The 19,805-nt window shown below is 36.4% G+C and overlaps 1 protein-coding gene across 2 annotated transcripts in view; it reads left to right on the top strand.

The window, feature by feature from the left end:
• The window catches only part of LOC149410161 (sodium- and chloride-dependent transporter XTRP3), a 150,358-nt gene that overhangs the window by 123,152 nt on the left and 7,401 nt on the right, over positions 1-19,805 (top strand). For both annotated transcript variants that reach the window (XM_089648610.1, XM_089648609.1), the window contains exons 8-11: positions 2,324-2,525; positions 9,144-9,303; positions 13,677-13,839; positions 14,411-14,611. In XM_089648610.1, the coding sequence (XP_089504736.1) occupies positions 2,324-2,525; positions 9,144-9,303; positions 13,677-13,839; positions 14,411-14,611 (726 nt within the window). The remainder of the gene's footprint in view (positions 1-2,323; positions 2,526-9,143; positions 9,304-13,676; positions 13,840-14,410; positions 14,612-19,805) is intronic.

The following is a 19,805-nucleotide window of genomic DNA, read 5'->3' as shown; positions in this document are numbered from 1 at the left end:
TTAAATATGGGTTTAAAGCTCGAGTTTTGAAAATCATAAAATGTTTTAATTAAATATGGGTATGAAAACTCGAGTTTTGAAAAGCATATAATATGTATTAATTAAATATGGGTTTAAAGCTCGAGTTTTGAAAAGCATAATATGTTTTAATTAAATATAGATTTAAAACTCGAGTTTTGAAAAGCATAATATGTTTTAATTAAATATAGATTTAAAACTCGAGTTTTGAAAAGTATAATATGTATTAATTACATAAACGTTTAAAACAGGTACGGGTTAAATTCTGCGGCACAAAATAAATTGCGCGTTAAAATAACGATAATCGGATAGCTGATTGCTTTTCCGAATGAACGAACGCGATGGCGGGAAACGGGAAAAGCTCGCATCTGGTAATAGAAAAAGAATTGCCAACTTAGAAAAATAAAATGGGTTAATTGTTTTATATATAGTACCCGTAAGCAACCCAGTCAGAGGGTCGCGCTGAAGTCTTTATATTTTTGATAATAAAACAATACATTTATTATTATAATATACAAAAAGAATATTTTACAGATTATAAATTCACTATCGTTTTGAAAAGATCTTTTGCCAATTTTAGTGACAATTGAAGCAAATATACCGCACAGAGTTTTGGCGGCCCGGCGGAAAGAGCCGACGAGTCACGAGGTTATCCGAATGAAACATCGTTCCGTGCAAGAGCGCACGCATAAAAATGATTTGCTAATTTACCAAGAATCCCTCCAAATTATTGATAATTCCGGTTACAAACGGGATTGCACTACTTAGTAATGAAATAGCAGGTCTCCTGATATTTTTTTTAGTAAATTGCGAATATAATATCACGATTCTAAACACGTGTTCAGGAAAATCCTAATATTTTTGTATTACATTGATTTTTTTGTATCAACATGATATATTATCAAGGCAAATCGATAAAACATTCTTAAATTGCCCGTTAATTTATTGTGAGGGCAACACTTCGTATCAGTTTAATAACAATGAGGAGCATCTATTTCGGTCTACGGACATTGATGCATTATATTTAGTTGAGATGTGAAGCGAAAAAATAGGTTCCACTTTTTTGACCTCCAATTGACCTCCAACTGCTTCCAAAGCTCCCAACGCACTAACGTCGAATAAACGAAAACTACCGAATCCGGATACGAGCGCCGGTTATCGCGTTATAATAGTGGAACACATTTCGACGGAAGATTAGTACGCAACAGTGCCTCTAATTGTATAGCTCTTTGTCTCCGTAGAAATTTCTAAAACTAAATTTATTTCGTTTAAATTAATGAATTAATTCATTTATTTAGACAGTACATTTTATTACGAGTGATGAGCAAGTTACGGATTTTTAACGAAACAAAGTTTTATAAACTAAATTTATTTCCAAGTCTATGTATGAAGCCTTTGGACTGGAGAATGAAAGTTTTTTTTTACGAATAAACAAAGAACAACTCTGGAAATATAAAAAAAAGTCTTAGTAGAATTTATTTCTGCAAGCAGAACAAAAATCTAATTGAACAAACTGCCTAGCTCTGCGTGGACTTATTTAATTAATTTATTTTCAACTGATTCCTGTATTATATCTACATCCACTGAAGTGATAAAACGTGTAGCCTATGCGGATTTGACCTTACTTTGGGCAAACCAGAAAAACATTTCTAGCAGTTTATCTCTTTAATGGTGTTTCTAGAAGTGTTGAATCCAGTAGGTATAATTTATGTTTTAACTCCGGTTTTCTCATAACTCTTTAAATAAAACTCAGGGTATACAAAACACTTGAACTTTTGTTGTGCTATATACAATGAGCTCTGATGGCGTCTTTAGCAGGCGTTAGTAATTATTCTGGACCTCGACCATAAGGTTTCAATACTATTTATCATAGACCCAATAGACAGCTACCTCCATCTATGGATAGTGGATAGCCTCTTAGAACTACTATCTAGTGCCATCTATGAGTGACCAATCAAATTACCCTCTAGGACAGGCAAATTTTTTGCGGCCCAAAGTGAAGTTTTCAGCTTTCTGTGTTTTGGATTTTGGTATTCAAACAACAAAAATGTTCTCGTAAATTTATCACATTTATATTATATTTTGTAAAATTAGAACTATTTTTGTTATTAGACCTCGGACTCTCGATGGGGGTTTTGATTCACATCAATTGTTTTCATTCATCACTAAAATATTTTCATTCATCACAATCAATTCCAATCAATGTCCATAGAAAATCTACCAAAATTTGTGAAAATCATTATTTTGAAAACCCACCGAATTAAATTAAGTTTTGCGACTTTTGTTAATATAATATATTTTCCAGGCTGCCGAGGGAACAGGACTCGCTTTCATCGTGTTTACTCAGGCCATCGTAGAACTGCCCGGAGCTCCTTTCTGGTCCATCATCTTCTTCCTGATGCTGCTGTCTTTGGGAATCGGCTCCCAGATTGGAATACTGGAAGGCATGCTGTGCACCATCTTCGACATAGACATATTCAAGAGGATTCGGAAACCTTACGTCACTGGTAAGCTTTTTCGAGTCTCTACTATGTTAGACGAATTTATTACTTTTTATTAGGAAAATAAATGAGCTTTGCGAATGTGTGTATTTGCACGTAAGCTCGTTTTCCTCACTTCTGGCGAAATTGAATTTTAAAAATATATATTTATGTTGAATGGGTACAACGAAGTCCCTTTCAACTGCTAAATAGATAGCAGTTTGACAATGGGTTCAAACATTTTTGAAACCAAAATCGAGGTATTCAAGTTGGAAATGTTAACTCTGTACAAACGAAATGTAGGGCGCTTGTTTCTTGACTGTGACCGGAGTCAAAGGAATCAATGACGTTAGTTCCTATGTGCATTAATGGTACATATACATTTGCGAACCGAAACGCGAACCGAGTTTCGAATTAAGGGAAAGGAACGAAGCAACTGCAAGCGGCGTTTCGCGCCATTTGCGGTTGCTTTGTTCCTTTGCCATAGTTGAGGTTCAGTTCAGCAGTTCGGCTCGCGTATATATACGTAGCACTAGATACCAGTAGAACAAGTTCAGCATTCCCACCCGATACCTGTGCTCTAAAAGCCCAGCTACACTCCTCGCGAAGTTGATCGAAGTTGACCGAATACGATAGTGTGGGCACGAACTTCACTTCGCTTCGGGCAACTTCGCTTCGCTTCGCCCGACTTCCGATTGTTGTCGGTAAATGCGCCCGAGTCAAAGGACTCGAAGCGTCCCGAAGTTCGAACACATAAATAAACCAATCACGACTGAGTTGGACTGAGTTACTCGCGAAGTTGCACGAGTGTGTGGGCACGCACTTCGAACTTCGGCTAACTTCGTCGAGGACTTCGTCGAAGCGTCGAAGCGAGTAGTGTAGCTGACACTTAAAGTGTCAGCTTGCAATCAGGATTGCAATCTGTTTGTAGCATAGCATCGTTTCTCAATCTTTTTAATTTCGCGACCCCCTTTTAGATAAAAATAACGTAAAAAATGAACCCATAACAAAACAAACTTTTTTCTCCAATACTACATTTATTTTTATTGACTGACGATTAAACCTTCCTTATAAATATTTTTGGGGGTTCCATACCAAACTGATTGCTGATAAATTCAGTCGGGCGCTGCACTTGTGATTTGTACACAGTCAATAGTTATGAAATGGTGTCTTATTATTGAGAGTGTTGTATTTATAATGATACTCTGTAGGTTAGCGTCTACTCTAGCTGAGATCTTGGATGAGAGAGATAGAGAGTTTTGGCAAGTGTTAACACACGGACGTATATATAGCTTTGATAAGGGAATTAAAAAAAATATATAAGGTCATGTTTTCGTGAAAAAAATAGTCAGTCTTAATCAATCAGCCTTTATTTTTAAATATTATATATATAAATCATTCAGTCTCTGATATTTGAACTAAAAATAAACATAACATAATTATCGCTCCTTATTTAAATAAAATCGCTTCGTTTATAACATAAAAAAAGAAATAACATAAAATAAAAGGTGGAAAACAAAATAACTTTTTTTTATACCTAATTTGTTAAGGTACACTAAACAAAAATACTCTTTCATCTTAAGAACAAATAATTTGTTTTAAAATTGAAACACCTTTTATTTAATCACATAACCAAATAATTTATTCTAAACTTTGGTCATATTGTAAGGCACTCTTTTTAATGAACTACAATTATAAAATTAAAATCAAAAAGTATCATCCTACCTACAATAACAAAATATTTTTAATGCAAATAATACTTAATGTATGAAAAAAATAAGCGTTTTCTCTCAAGCTAAATGAAGAGCTTTCATCTTAAGAACAAAATAATTTCTTTTAAACTTTGGTCGTATTATTATGACACTCTTTTTAATGAACTACAATATAATTAAAATTAAAAATTACCTACCTACCTACAGTAACACTAACAAAATATTGTAAATTCAAGTTATACATGAAAATAAATGTAGTTTTCTCTCAAACAAAAAAAACTGACACGAGATTCATTGTTTTACAACTACTATTAATTAAAAATTATCATTCCTTATTTCAAATAAATGGTTGTGCTTTTTTAAATAAGTTATAACTTCTTCGTAAATAATATAAAAAAATAAACAGTATCTAGGTATTACCTGTGTGAACATTATTAACGAATAACATAAAATAAAAGGTAGAAAACAAAATTACTTTTTTAGGTGCACTAATTTCTTTAGGTACCTACCTACACTAAACAAAAAATACTCTTTCATTTTAAGAACAAAATAATTTCCTCTAAACTCTGGTCATTTTGTATGGCACTCTTTTTAATGAACTACAATATAATTAAAATTAAAAAGTACCATTCTACCTACAATGACAAAATATTTTTAATGCAATAAAACTTATTTGAATATAATGAAAATAAAAAGTGTTTTCGTGGCTCGCAGTTCAGTGCACCGAACATGTCCGACCGCAGGACGAAATCTCCCGAATTCAGTTTCGGTTTCGGCCGTAGTTTCGGCTGGATGGCGGCCGAAACCGAAACTAAGCCGAAACTCGTTTTTTGGCCGAAAGTAGGCCGAAACCGAAACCGAAAGTTCGGTCGGACACTACTTTAAAGTAATACATTTAGTCTTTTACGTTTAATTGCTAACTGATTAATAATTTCTTCGGAATCAAGTTGCACCGCCAGATCTCGGTGTACGCTCATTAAAGCCAGACTCGTAAGTCTTTCGTCGCCCATTTTATTTCTTAGGTAAGTTTTTAACCTCTTTAATGTAGAGAAAGATCTTTCAGGGGTTGCAGTGGACACTGGGAGTGTGGCTAAAATAATTAGAAGCTTTTTTATTAAAGGGAAAAACTGATCATCGCAGTTATCGATGGTGTCGATCACAGTTGCAGGTTTTTGTGCTACAGATTTCCAGTGATTGTGCCATATCTCATATTCACTCAGAAATATTGTGCCTTTATTTTCCCCACCCAGAAATGTTTGTGTAATCTTGTTAAGATTTTCTTTTATCCTGGAGTCATTACTGGTTTTTTCAGGTAGCAGCATTTGAATTCCTTCGATCGTCGATTCATGTGGTTTAAAACGAGCGTCGAGTTCTGTAATAACATGATCAATGAAAGGGTAAAACACATTTCGTCGGTAGTATATTTCGGCAGTTTCTGCTGCAATATTATTGCGCAGGGTTTGCCTTCCAGTTATTCTTGGCATTACTATATCGCTTGAACTCATCTGCTGTGCTTGCTCAAAAAGAATTGCGAACTGACTTTCGTTCCGAACATTTAGTAAACTCGTTTTTACATTTTTTGTATATTCGCAAATGTTGGTCAAATCGACATTGACTTTCTGCATTGCTTTGTTAAGGTTTGCTGTATATGAAAAAACTTTTCTCAGTATAACTAAAGAAACAATAAACTGGCTGTTATCCATAGCGATTTGAAGATGGTATGCTTGAGTAGCGACGTCGCTACTAGCAGCATCTTGAAGTGCCCCAAGTGTTTCGCATATAACGGGAACCATTTCTGCAAATCTTTCGACAGCCACGTGTTTCTCGGTCCATCGTGTCTCACAAAGAGAGATAAGCGTTGAATGAGATGAATTAATTTGATCCGCAATTTTCTTCAAAAGTCCGTCGCGAAGCGGTGATAGGCGAAAAAAGTTTATTACGCTCTTAATGGTTCCGATACAGTTACGTATTATTGGTATCTCACATGAATGCGCTAAAACTAAGTTGAGAATATGAGCAACACAGTGTACGAATTGCGCTCTCGGGTATTGCTCTGCGATTATTGTTCTTACGCCCCGTAACCGGCCGCTCATCACTGCAGCGCCATCATAGCCTTGACCAATCCATTTATCCATATCCAAATTATATGATAAGAGATGTGATATAATAGTCGTTGCCAAAGCTTGAGCTGAAACATCTTCTACGTGGATGAATTCTAAAAAATCTTCCCGTATAACCGATTTCCCAGATGAGCAGTGTACGTATCGTAAACATAACGCTAATTGTTCTCGCCGTGATATGTCTTGTGTTTCATCAGCAAGTACAGTAAAAAAACCAGCCTCTTTGACCCTATTAAGTACTTGCGCTTGAATAGCACTACCACATAGTTCAATCACTTGATTTTGAATTCCTGGTGACGTATACATGGCTCTACTGTGAATGTTTTGTGTTAGTAAATGATTTTTAAGTGCTTCATCGCCAGATCGCGCACGAAAACGAAGAAGTGCTCTAAAACTACCATCATTATGTTCGGGTTCATTTATCCCAATTTCTCCAAAATCACGACTTCCTCTTAGTGCTATTTCTTGCCTTCCACAAAGAATAATTGTTTCAACAATGGCTTTCAATCTTTTTCTGTTCTCTTCGGCAATTTTACTGTTTTCTGCATTCATGCACTCTATAACATCAAACGTTTTTCCTTCCATGATCCTTGCAAAATTTGCTGCCTGCTCAACAGCAAATTTATGATACTTAGTATCTGCATGGTGATCAAAGCTCTCTAAAGCTTTCTTCCAGTAAGTAAATGGCTTACTAACCAAGGCTCCAAGTTCTTGCTGACCACGACCGCCATGCTTTTTTCCAAATAAAACACATACTTTGCAAAGTGCTCCCTGCATGACGTTTGAATATACAAGCCATGAGTACCTGGTAGTCCAATGGCGTTGAAAAGAAAGTTTCTTTTTACCAGTGATAGTGACTGGAAATTTAAATGTATCCGGAGGGGTCCAAAGCTCTTTTAATGCTCTCAGCTTTTCCTCGTCATTGCTTGGAGGATGACATACGTAGAGCGCAATATCATAACCCGTCCTGGCTGCGGCTGCGGACGTAGCCGAACACAAATCCATCCTGGCTGTAACAAAGACATATTTGACTAAAACAAAACAACAGCACATACCCATCTTCAACCAGCTTTTTGGTCATATTTAATTGTAAGAATAATAATAATAATTTGTGACTCTAATACTCTAATCCATACTATAATTAAATCGTAAGCGTTCCGTTTCTGTAAGTACATAAATATTTACAAAAAAAACAATTCATACGCACTATAATTATGTTACTGAGGTCAATAAAATAGTTATTAAAATTTTTGTCTGTTTGTCTGTGCGTTTTACCACGCTAATCTCAGAAACGGCTTAATCGATTTGTATGCGGTTTTGTTTAACATTTTAGTCTATGTTTCATTCCAATCGGTTCATAAACTAAAAAGTTATGTTAAGAATAAGAATTTTCAACTAAAAATTAAGTCTATGCGAACAATGTCGCGGGCACCAGTTAGTTGTTAGTTAAATATAATTGTATTTCTTTCTGTTAAAAGGCGAAATGATTTTATAACACTTAGGTACACGTCGCATATACACTGAAATTACCATTTGTCAAATATTTTATGCTCACGGCAAAACATTTGTTTACAGAAATTCTCTGGGAATAAAAATAAGAGCAGGATAAAAGTTTTTAAAATTCTAGTAACTGGGTTCCTTCCTAATAAAATAAACAAGAGACTTACCTTTCTTCACTTCATCGTCATCAGTATCTGTGGATGGCCCCGCTCTATTTATTCCTTCAATATGACAGGATTCCACATTGTCTTTTGATAAAAGTTCATTGGGATTTGGTCTCTCTTTCTTAGAAAAAAAACTCAAAAGAGATACCTGATTTGATCGTTTCATACTTTTTAAATGCGACACTTCTTTCTGTATTAAAACAACTGACAACTGCGCAACGCGAAGAGACAAAATAGACTAAACTAGATTCTAGCTTGGTATGGTGCGCGCGGCCGAAACGCGGGCGGCGGCGGCGCGCCGCGGCGGGGGCACTGCCCATTCCCCCGCTCCCCGCACTGTGGCGGACTTAAGAAACTATCGTATTCTACAATCGGCGCGGTGCAATGGGGGGGGTCCGGACCCCCAAGACCCCCCCCTTATATACGTCCGTGTGTTAACAACTTATATGCATAGCACAAAGGATAAAAAAATATTGTAAGCAATAATTAGTCGTCTAAAATATCAATGCAAATTGAAAATATCTCTCGAGTAAAAATAAATACCGTCGACGGGAATTGAACCCGCACCTTCTGATGTCCGGTCAGGTGCTCTGGACCACTGAGTTACGTCGGCTTATTTCCTACACACCAAATAATTCAATATATACTAGTACTTCAATCAACAATTACTGCTTATTATATTTTTTCACCTGTAAACAACCAACTTTATTTTTGTAGGAAAGGCTTTGTTAGTGCTAAATTTCCCACTAGATGGCGTCGAGACATATTATATGTACATTTGTTGGTGAAATATTTTGACTTGTCAAATATTATTATTTTTTTAATAAATTTATTAGTTTATCATTAAAAAAAAAACTTTATATTCATTTTACTATTTCTGTCTTTCTCTAACACTGCTGGCCTCACATTGGCATTTTACTAAACCCTAATGATTTATTAAGGTATCAACTGTTGACTAGTATTGACTGATCGCTGGAGAGCAAATCTATCACATGCATCTGGAACATCGGTGTCCTTGCTGCGCAGGTCCTCGTCCTTGTCGCTTGTCTTTGCAGAAATGGAGGAGCTTTGTCCACAAGGAAAATTCATCGGCAATGAGGCAACGACAAAAGAAGTAGTTACTAAATTCTTGTGTTATTTTGTGTGCAGGTGCCGTGTGCTTGTTTTGCTTCTTCGTGGGCCTCATATTCACAACTGGAGCTGGAGAATACTGGCTGAAGATGTTTGACTCTTTCGCCGGCACCATTGGACTGGTCGTGGTGGCACTCATGGAGATGATAGCCGTCATATACGTCTATGGACACGAGAGGTGAGTTGATTCATACTTCATGGGCCTTCCATGGTGTCCTGCTTTGGATATTAGCTTGGTGGATCTAACAAAAACCACCTCAACCAACTCAAGCCAGGACACGTCATTTCGTAAAAAAATAAGGGTAAATGTGCAGAAATTAAAGACACGGTTCATACGCCCTTTTAGTGGGAAAAACACCATGTTTCAGTTAGATAACAATGAGAAGTAAGTATTTCAGTTTCCGGAAATTAAAAATAATGTAATTTAGTAGATGTTTCGTTAAAACAAAAACGGGTACTTAATGTGAAATTATAATTTAAAATTGTTTTTTCTTGGTCTAGTTATTTTTATTTATGTTTTAATGGAACTCAAACTGACAACCTAAGAACTTATTTCAGGGTCATAGGTTCATAATTTGGTTTAATTAAATAAGATAATAAAATAACTAACCTTAAAAGTTTGACATCAATAACAATGGCCGCCAAATAACAATCGATTTTAATTTTAACAAAACAACTATTAAAATGCATTGCTTTTCATAGACATATGAATATTAGTAGACCTTCCCTAAGTGATTAAAAGCGTATTATTCCCCACTACCCATACCGGTTCCATTGGAGCCGGCTGGGCTCGCGTATGGCTTCCTGTGAATCTTGAGAATGTGACGTCATCATTCTTGTTCGAACTAGCGTCGAGCTATGGTCGAGGCATTTTATGAAATAACACGGCAAAATAGTGGCTTGTGATATGAAAACTTGTAAAAATAGATGTGAAAAAGAGAATAAACCCAATTGTCGTATTACATTCCATATGTAAGCATCATTTTAAGCTTATTCACGTCGTATAATATGAATCAGTTGTAGAAACATATACTATCACATCGAACCAACATTGGTCGAATGTAGCAATTCTCAAGTGTGCGCATCGTTGTTACTGGGAAGTAAATTATGAACACTTATAAAAGTTTCTTAACTAAATACGTAAACAAAATATTCGACTCTGAAAATAGAAGAAATTTTTTTTTTCCGAATTTGGACTTCGCAAATTTGTTCATAACGTGGCGAGTAATTTGCGCTCCCATGTAAAAATGTCTATTCATTCAAAAGCAGATTTTACTTTTAAGAACTAAATGGTGATATTATAATGCGAGATGCCTATATACTGTCAGATTGATTTATTGACGAATCACAGTCAGCTTTACCCCCTTCGTTCTTCAACAGTTGATTTTACCCCTCATCTTTAATTTCTAGTCTATATATTCATATGTCTGTGATTGCTTTTCCATTTCTAGAAACTGAAATTACTTATTTTCTGTATATTTACCAAAACAAGTAAGTTACTGCGAAAATAGTGTCAGCCAGCGCATGGTTGGCAGCTCTGCATTTTAGCTGGCACACTAGGGGTTAAATAATTTATTGCGCAATAATTCTTCATGAATTTCATGCTAGTGGGGAAGGCAGTTGAAGGGATGATTTTCAGATTCCAGTGAAAAGATGAATCAGCTGCTCGACTTTGAAAGTTCAGCAAATCAATATTCCGCCCGTTCAAGGTAAGTTATACATTTATCATTTGCCCTCCACAATAAACACGTTACGTGGCGTGCACGCTATTCGTGCCCCAAAAAGTCAACTAACCCCTTCATACCTGAGCGACCTGAATTAAAACTGACCACAGTGAAAAAAATATTTTATGTTCTTTGACCCATTAATTTTTATTTGAATTTTTGGTGTAATTCGTTTTAGTAAATGTGATGTATGGTAATAAGTTGGGTATTCAAGAGATAGATGGCACTAGTCAGAAAGCTTACTCCAGAGTCCGACAGATGTCGCTAGAGTGTAGCAATTGCCTGTGGGGTATCCTTGTCAGACTTCAAGCTTCTAGAAACAGAGAATTACCAACCCTCGGGTAATGAACAGTGTAGCTAAATCCAGACTTATATTATTGTAACGTAAATACACCCAATTATTGTAAAGAACCTTTTACTTTATCAAGAGTTCCCAACACACTAAATCTGCAAGTAAGCAGAGATATAACAGTAAATATACAAAAAATGGGACACGTATAATACGCAAATTTTACTTTAAAAAAAGCTTTCAGTAGTTAGATTATAATGAGAAGTAAGCGTTTCAGTTTCCGGAAAAATAAAATAATGCATTTTAATAGTTATTTCGTTATAATTAAAACTGATTTTTACTTGGCGGCCATTGCTATTGATGTCAATGTTTTAAGGTTAGTTTTTTTCATCTCTAATTCAAACCAAAATTTTAACCTGTGCCCATTCTTAGGTTGTCATTTTGGGCTTAATGAAAGCATAAATAAAAAAAAACAGCTTACAATACGTGGCGTGTAGAAAATACGTCAATCTATCCGTTTTTTTTTTTAACGAAAATCTACTAAAATGTATTATTTTCCATTTTCGGAAACTGAAATACTTACTTATCTTTATTAACTGATACACAGTGGTTTTTCTATTAAAAGTGCGTATTAACTGTTTCCCTTGTTTCTATATTTACCAATGTTTACAAACAGTAGCTAGAAAATTTCCAAAAAAAAAATCCCCAATATTTAAAAAATTCCGGAACATTTTTTGTGAATATGATTTCGGTAGATATTCCAAAAATTTCGGCTACTTAACACATTCCTATATTTCAATAGATTTTTGCAGAAATCGGCATCTCTGCTCCTGAATTCTCAGCCAGAATTCAGAAAAAATAGCGCACAAACCCAATATTGCCAACAATTGGAAAACGATTACCGCCAGTTTTAATTCCTCTTTAAATTCTAGATAAGAGAGTTTAAAAAATTGAAAGTTCGTAGGGTATGAAAGGGTTAACATGCAGCATTGAGGGTAACTGTCAGACAACCGCCGAATGGCGTGTTTGAAATTGGACAGGATGAAAATTAAAAACATTTCTGTAAAATGTGGTAAGTTCTGAATAGCTTGCCTGTTAACTTTGCACGCTTCGTGCATAAAGTTTATGGCACCGGGGTTATTACGATTACATTGCTTATTATTTCATAATGTTTCTGATTTCGCTAATTTATTCAAACACAATTAATCTTTGACTCCTAGGCCTCCAAATAGGAGTTTGGCCCCAAAGTCCAAAATTGGCAAAGATGCAATGTGGGCATGCTGAGCCTGTTCTACAGGTATTTCATAAGGAGCTAGCAGCATTGATCCCCGGTGAACCAGTGCACATGCGTGAAACTCGACATACTCGAGCGGAACACCTGTTTACAGTTGATGTTGACTACATGAGAACAGTCCGTTTTTACTAGTTTTTGTGTAAGTCGGCTCGTATGTAGAACGAGCTACCGGCATCTGTTTTTCCTCCTTCATATAATCTGGGTTTCTTCAAGACCCACATTACCTTAACCCGCCTCACAACGCTGCCCAACCGGGTAGCGACATAGCTCCCCTGCTTTATCACTGTACAGACAGGAGCACTCTTGTGAGGTGTCACATAAAATAATAAAAATAAATATTTAATTCTCTCAAAAACTAATCTCGATATATTGTTATGTACGATATTGATTGATCCACTCCGAGTAGATGGACACGCCCACCACATAATTCTACCGGTTTATCTTTTCAGTGGAGAGAAGTATGTTGTTGGCATGTCGTGTCCAGTAAAGTTGTTCAAACATTTGCAAGCATCTGAAATCTTTCTTGCCCATATAAACATTTTCATTGGCATTTGAGAACAATTCTTCACTTTCCTTATATGTTTTATCGTGGAACCCTATCCAACAAATAAGTCTGAACAAACTGAAAAAGCAAAAATAATTAGTGACTAGCATTTTGCCCGTTGCACCCAGCGGGGGTGATAAACCTATATTATTTTTCCATAATGTAAATCTAACCCAATCCAACTCAACCCAACCTAACCCAAATCAACTCAAAATAGGGCTACACAATAAGCAACATGACAGAGAAATACCATGGCTTAAATAAGATATATTTGTACTGATCAACAAATGCTGATTCGAAACATATAAGTATATAAACGATTAAAACTGTAAGAGACTTAAACGCTCTGTGATTGGTCGGCGGGTTTTGACAGAACTTATTACACAACTACCTCGGTCGGCGCAACTACCATGGGGCGACTCAAGTATCTGATTCACTTGATCGTGCCATGTCTTCGTCCCCGACTTCTGCTACCATTCATATTTGCGTCACACTCCTTCACTCCATTACATCATCTGAGGGTCCATTTCTTAATCCTTCTCATTACGCTTTGTATTCTTTATGGATCTCGACATTTCTCACACGATCCCACATGGTTTTACCGCACAAACCCCTCAGGGCTCTCATTTCTACAGCATTCAGTCTTTAGTGATATCAAATAAATAGGTGATAATAAATAACGAATGTTAACTAATTCCAGATTCACAAATGACATATTCGAGATGACAGGCTACCGTCCCGGCTGGTACTGGCAAATCACCTGGCGTTACATCGGCCCGGCCATCATGTTCTGTATCCTCGGCTCTTCAGTGGTCTTCATGATCATCAAGAACCCAACCTACCAGGCTTGGAACGCCGACACCGTGAGTTATTAGTTATTGGCTTATTTCCCAAGACGGTCACTTTGGGAGGTGAGTATGGGTACGGCCCCCCGGGAACCATTTATTAGATAAACAAAACCCCCACCATAGGTCATCCCAAGTGACTCGCTACGATTGGCGACTTAGCAAGGGTGCCCGGGTTCGCAGTGGGACGCTCGAGGAAGACATGGCACGATCAAGAGAATCAGATACTTGAGTCGGGCCATGTCAAGAGTCAGAATAATAGAAGAGAATGTATGAGACGATGTATGAATGTAAATGAGGCAAGAAGTGTGTACCATAACTGAGTTGTTTGGCTACTCGGCTCTCTGCCTACATCACGCAGAAATGGCGTGATGGTTAGTTAGTTAGTTAACTAGTTTCGGGTATACCTGGTGGGAATTGTCCTCAGCGTCCCCCTGTGAAGAACCATAACTGGGAACAGCATGAGATGATTGGAAGTAAACTAAATGTAATAGTTTTTTTAATTATTTTTTTTTGTTCAGGAGGTATTTCTAGGGCATTCAGTAAAATATCCCATAAATAAAATAACACAAAATATTTTGTATTTCAGGGTTCCCTGGTGAACACCGACTATCCTACTTGGGTGATGGTCATAGCCCTGCTGATGATCTTTGCCGGGGTAATGCCCATTCCAGCCGTGTTCCTGCTTCGTCGCTTCCAGTGCCTGTCTCTGGATGTGGACATCCACCAGGGCAGCATCCGCCGCATTGAGACCACCGTCTCCACCAAGGAGATGATGGACGATCAGGACGTGAGTTGCTTTATTCGCATTTATACACCTAACCTAACTTATTTTTGACAGCTGTGTTTCTTCTCTAGATACCCACAGTAAACAATAGATGATATAAGTGACATCCCTTGGCGTGAAGATCTACATCAGCTACCATGATGATGATACCTAATAAAGGAGATGGGCTTCGATGTATAAGTCATAACATAACCTAACATTAGCTAACATAGCCTAATCTAACCATGGACGAACTTACATCTAACCTAACTTATTTTTGACAGCCTTGTTTCTATTGTACAATATACAACAGATGATCTATACGAAATTTCTCGGCACGAAGATCTATCATCAACTATTAATAATACAGGAGATGGGCTTTGGTGTATTAGTCCTAACATAACGTAGCGTAAAGTAACGTTACCTAACCTAACCATCGATAAAATTATACCTAACGAAAGTTAATTTTGACAGCCGTGCTTCAACTGAACGAAAGATGAACTACATGATACCTCTTGGCGTAAAGATCAATTTGGGTACATCAACGCTTCAAGAGATAGGCTTCAATGCTTACCTAATATTCTTAACCTAACCTAGCATAAACGGTCATGTTTCTACTGTACATGTAACAATCAGCGGCGTAGCTACCTAGGGGCCACGCGGGGCAGTGCCCCGGGGCCCTCAAGCTCAGGGGGCCCTCGAATCCTTATCAGAAATCTCGATGGAACTGAACTTTTGGAAATTTCTCCCATTTTCAAAATAAATATGACAGGTTGCAACTTGCAACCCCACTTTAATCATGACAAATCAGTTGAGAGAAATTCAAAAGTTATGCCTAGGGAATTCCCCTAAATTCAGCTAAATTCAGGAAACAACATCAAACGTTGGGATCTACTGTCAAAATTCACCAGCGAATCGGACACCACTCTAAAAAAACTAAATTAGACTAGATGGTCCACTAGGGTCAATACGATATCTGCAATAAAACTTCGTTATTTTGATATTATCAAAGCATTATCAGAAATGGTTCTAAAGAGTCCTAATAAAGATGAGCGTAGTGAAGCAGGGAGTATTAAAACAAAAATGCTAAATTTCGAGTTCGTGTTGCTTTGCGAATTCACGCACAGTGTATTGAACGACATCAATTATGCATCAAAAACTTTACAAAAATGCGACATCAATTTGGGCGAGGCGAGTAAAGTTTTAGCAGAGACCAAAGCAAAGTTGCAAATTTATAGAAATGATTTCGAATTATTCAAGTGCAAAGCCAGTGAAACTGCAAAAAATATGGTATTGATACCCATTTTCAAGAAAAAAGGCAAAGAAAAGTTAAAAAAAAGTGGGTGTGTCAAGCCTACGCAAGACAGAAGTGAAACTTCTAGTATTCCTCTCTCTCTATTTTCATTTCATCAAAAATTAAATGAATTAATTAAATGAACTACAACTATAAATGTAAATGTAAACGCAACACAAAACGCGAACACAACTTATCACAGCGGGAGCACGCTGCTAACTGATTCACTGGCCGTGGTGGGCGTGGCCGCGCAAGTGCGCTACCGGCCGACCTGCTAAACCGAACTCGTATCTCGCTCGTAACTCAAAGCAAAACGTTCGTGAGCGGCTCCCCCACCTCAACAAGCGCATATGGTGAGAGAGGGACAGTGAACGGTGAGCGGTGGTGGGGGTACCCGCATTTTCGTGTCGATCCTGACTCGGTTTTACTCCGTCCCCGAAAATCCATTACGCGCCTAAAGAAGTTTCACTTCAAAAACATTTTGATGAATTAGCTGCTGATCACCGATTTCCAAGCCGAGAAAAAATATTTAAAATTGAGATTTTCAATAATGTACTACACACAGTAATATCTCAATTAGATACACGTTTTATTGGTATGAGTGCAGTCTGTCATATATTCGATTTTCTAACACCAACATTTTTATTACATGTTGATGAAGCAACTTTATTACAAAAGTGTGACGAATTCATATTCAGATATAATAGGCCCTAGTTTTTCACTTCAATTTATTAATATTTACCATCTGGTTTTACCTCAACTAACTCAAGCATGGACTGTTCACCAATTATGTAAGGAAATAATGAGCAAATATGGAGTGCTAGAATGCGACCTAACGGAAGTATTTACAGCAATGTTATTATTCTTTACAATTCCTCCCCTATTCTGTAGCAGCTGAAAGGTCATTTAGCAAATTAAAAATAGTAAAAAATTATTTAAGAAATAAGATGGGCCAAACTCGACTCCGACATTTATCGCTAATAGCAATTGAAAACAAAACCGCATCAAGCCTGGATTTAAACGAAGTCATTGATACTTTTGCGAAAACTAAAGCTAGGAAAAAATTGTAAATATAATTGTTATTTAGTCAGTTGGTAGGCCCGACCTTTATATAATAAACCCTCGAATCTTCTCTATTTCGTTTTATTAGCCAAACCTACACCAAGAATTAATTGTAATTTATGTTGTTACTGTTTAATATTTTTATTACCTGCCCTGCAGTCTGCAGTGCACAAAAAAGAGCTTAAGTAGCTTAGCATTTTTAAAGTGTTTGTATATTTCATATTTTTATTTGATAAAACCTAATCAGTTTACATAGCAGTGGGGCCCCATTTTTTAATTTGCCCCAGGGCCCTTGGTTACCTAGCTACGCCACTGGTAACAATAGACTGTTCCTGTATCTAAAAATTTCCATATTGCTCCAGTCAATTGCCTCTCAAAAGATTGACATTAATGGAAATACAGTAGAACTGTGAATGTTTCCTTGAAAGTAAAAAGTGAATAAGATCACGAATCTTCAGTTATTTGTTACTGTGTGCGGTCAATCTCTCTCAATCACTTTAGCACAGTGCACAGCCATACGATGGGAACCACCGAATCGGCAAAACAGTGGACGTTTGAAACGCTGGATGTCAGAAACTTTTAAATAACAAAGAAGGTACTTGTACTAGGTGCAAAAATAAAAATAATTTAGTCAGCTATGGTTTGGTAAGTTAAAAAAAGTGATTTCCATGCGTACAATAATTTCTCTTTTTTTTACAGCCTATATTTTTCATTTACGGTTCACCGTGATCATTTCTTCAAATCATAGATGTTGGAAACAAGGGAGATGGGGACCCATATTGCTACAAATCGCATATATACACCAAATGCATAACTTTCATTGACTTTCCTGCTTTGATAGTTTGTGCAGTTTGGTCGAAGCTCGGCGATAGTCGTCACGCTTGTCTTGTCTTATCTCCGTTTGTTTCTATTATCTCAGCTTCAAATCAACGATTGAGTCTACAATATTGATTGGCATTAATCTTACTTTATTTCAGTCGGTGTTCTGCAGTGTGTGACTTATTTTGGACCAAGCCGCAGACGAAAACATTGCTTTGAATATTTCTTTCATGTTGTTTTTCAGATAATTGTTTCCATGAATTATTATTTACTGTATGTTAACCATTTGAAATGAAGTATGTATTAATATTAACACGTATTTCAATAACTAAAGAAATTTACCATTTTCATACTGCTTCATTACTATGTATCGTGGAATTTTGAGCGCTCATTTTACCCGGTTCACTTTGAAAGTTCATAATTAACTTTGTCATTTTAGGAGATATCGAAAAACTAATTTTACTGAGTTAACCTCATTACTAACATGTTAACTAACACATTTAGTAATCTGTGTATGTAGAATTTACCTACTCTTCTTTACCTCTAGTTTGCCAGCATATCCCCAAAGATACTATTAAAAAATCATTTCTCTGAATATAATATTTGTAGATATCTAAATAGATTGTTCAGTAAAAACATGATTTTGCAAAAAACAAGCAAGTTATTACGAAAATAGAATCAGCTGGCGCATAACGAAAAGTTCGAGTCGGCGATTAAGAAGTTAAAGCTACCCAAAGACAGTAAAAAAATTCTTCTCCGGAAACTGCGGAATACTGAAATTCAAAAACATTTAGGGTGCTGACACATTAGGCTATACCTACTCATCAAAGTGTTTTTTATAACACCATATTACTCGCCATACAATCTGACCTGTCTCACCTGACTGATGTGTTATAAGTGTGGGCGTGGCGATGATGATATGCCGTGATCTGCTAGCCAGGCGATATATGAAAATGATGCAACATAGTCAGATCAATTTAGGGACCAGTGGCGGCTAGCTCGAAGGAGCGTTGGAGCAATGCTCTCCCAAAATTTCGGTCAATCTCAAAATAATTATTATCAACCGATAATAATATCACCGAAAATCAATGCAAATAACAGTAATTAACGTAATTACTACATTGCCCACTCTCCGATACAACGACTTCACACCATGGGAAATCATCTCTTGGGTGATGTTGACATATTCAATACCAACTTGGCAAGTTTTGTGGATCATTTAAAACATTTATTTCAACAATACTCCTAAACACATCATGTAAACCTACAAATAGCTGTAATTTTCTGTTTTTGTTTCTTGTGTTTGTATGACTTGTTGCATAGCTTTTATCAAATGTAATTTTATTCTTATTTTTTATGTTTCAAAGTATCTGTCAAATTAAAATTATCCTACCAACCATGTAAAAGCCCTTTATGCGTTAAATAAATAAATAATCTATAAAAGTATTATGTTAAATACAACCAGCTCGAATTTTCATTCTTTGTATCACGTGTCATAAGTAACGTGGTGAGAGCGAATTCTATATTGCTCATCGAGAAACAGCACCCGGGAACATCAATTATCTATACGCGCAGAGCGTGGATTTTGACCATAGTATTGAAATTTCTCCAAAACTTGAACGACGCTCGCCGATGACTCTTAAACTCTTCGGTAAGATTTTTTTTTTTTTTTTTTATTATTTATTGAGTTAGTTTATACATTTGAATATAAACTAATATAAACAAGATCATATTTCATTTTGTAATTTTACATATTTTTACAGTAAATATAACATTTATTTTTAAATACATTCATTCTTCCTTCATTCTTCAGACTTTCAGGCATTTCATCATACATTTTTAGTCCTTTGTAGATGGCGCCACTTTAGTTTACAGTTCGCATATCGATAATTCTAGCAGGTGTATAAGCTTAAAAATTGCTAGTTACTAGTATCCTTCACTGCTGAAGGTTTACCTGTCCTGACGTAGGGATTGATTTGTGAGTTCAAGCTGCCACTTGAGCATGCAGCTGTCAAGGTGACAGATCCCATGCAAAGAAATGAT

The sequence above is a fragment of the Hesperophylax consimilis genome, chromosome 28 (genome assembly GCF_061612785.1).
Source record: "Hesperophylax consimilis isolate HC1 chromosome 28, BYU_Hcon_1.0, whole genome shotgun sequence".
Taxonomy (NCBI): Eukaryota; Metazoa; Arthropoda; class Insecta; order Trichoptera; family Limnephilidae; genus Hesperophylax; species Hesperophylax consimilis.
Note: the sequence above shows the minus strand (reverse complement) of the source record. Positions and strands in the feature narration are given on the sequence as shown.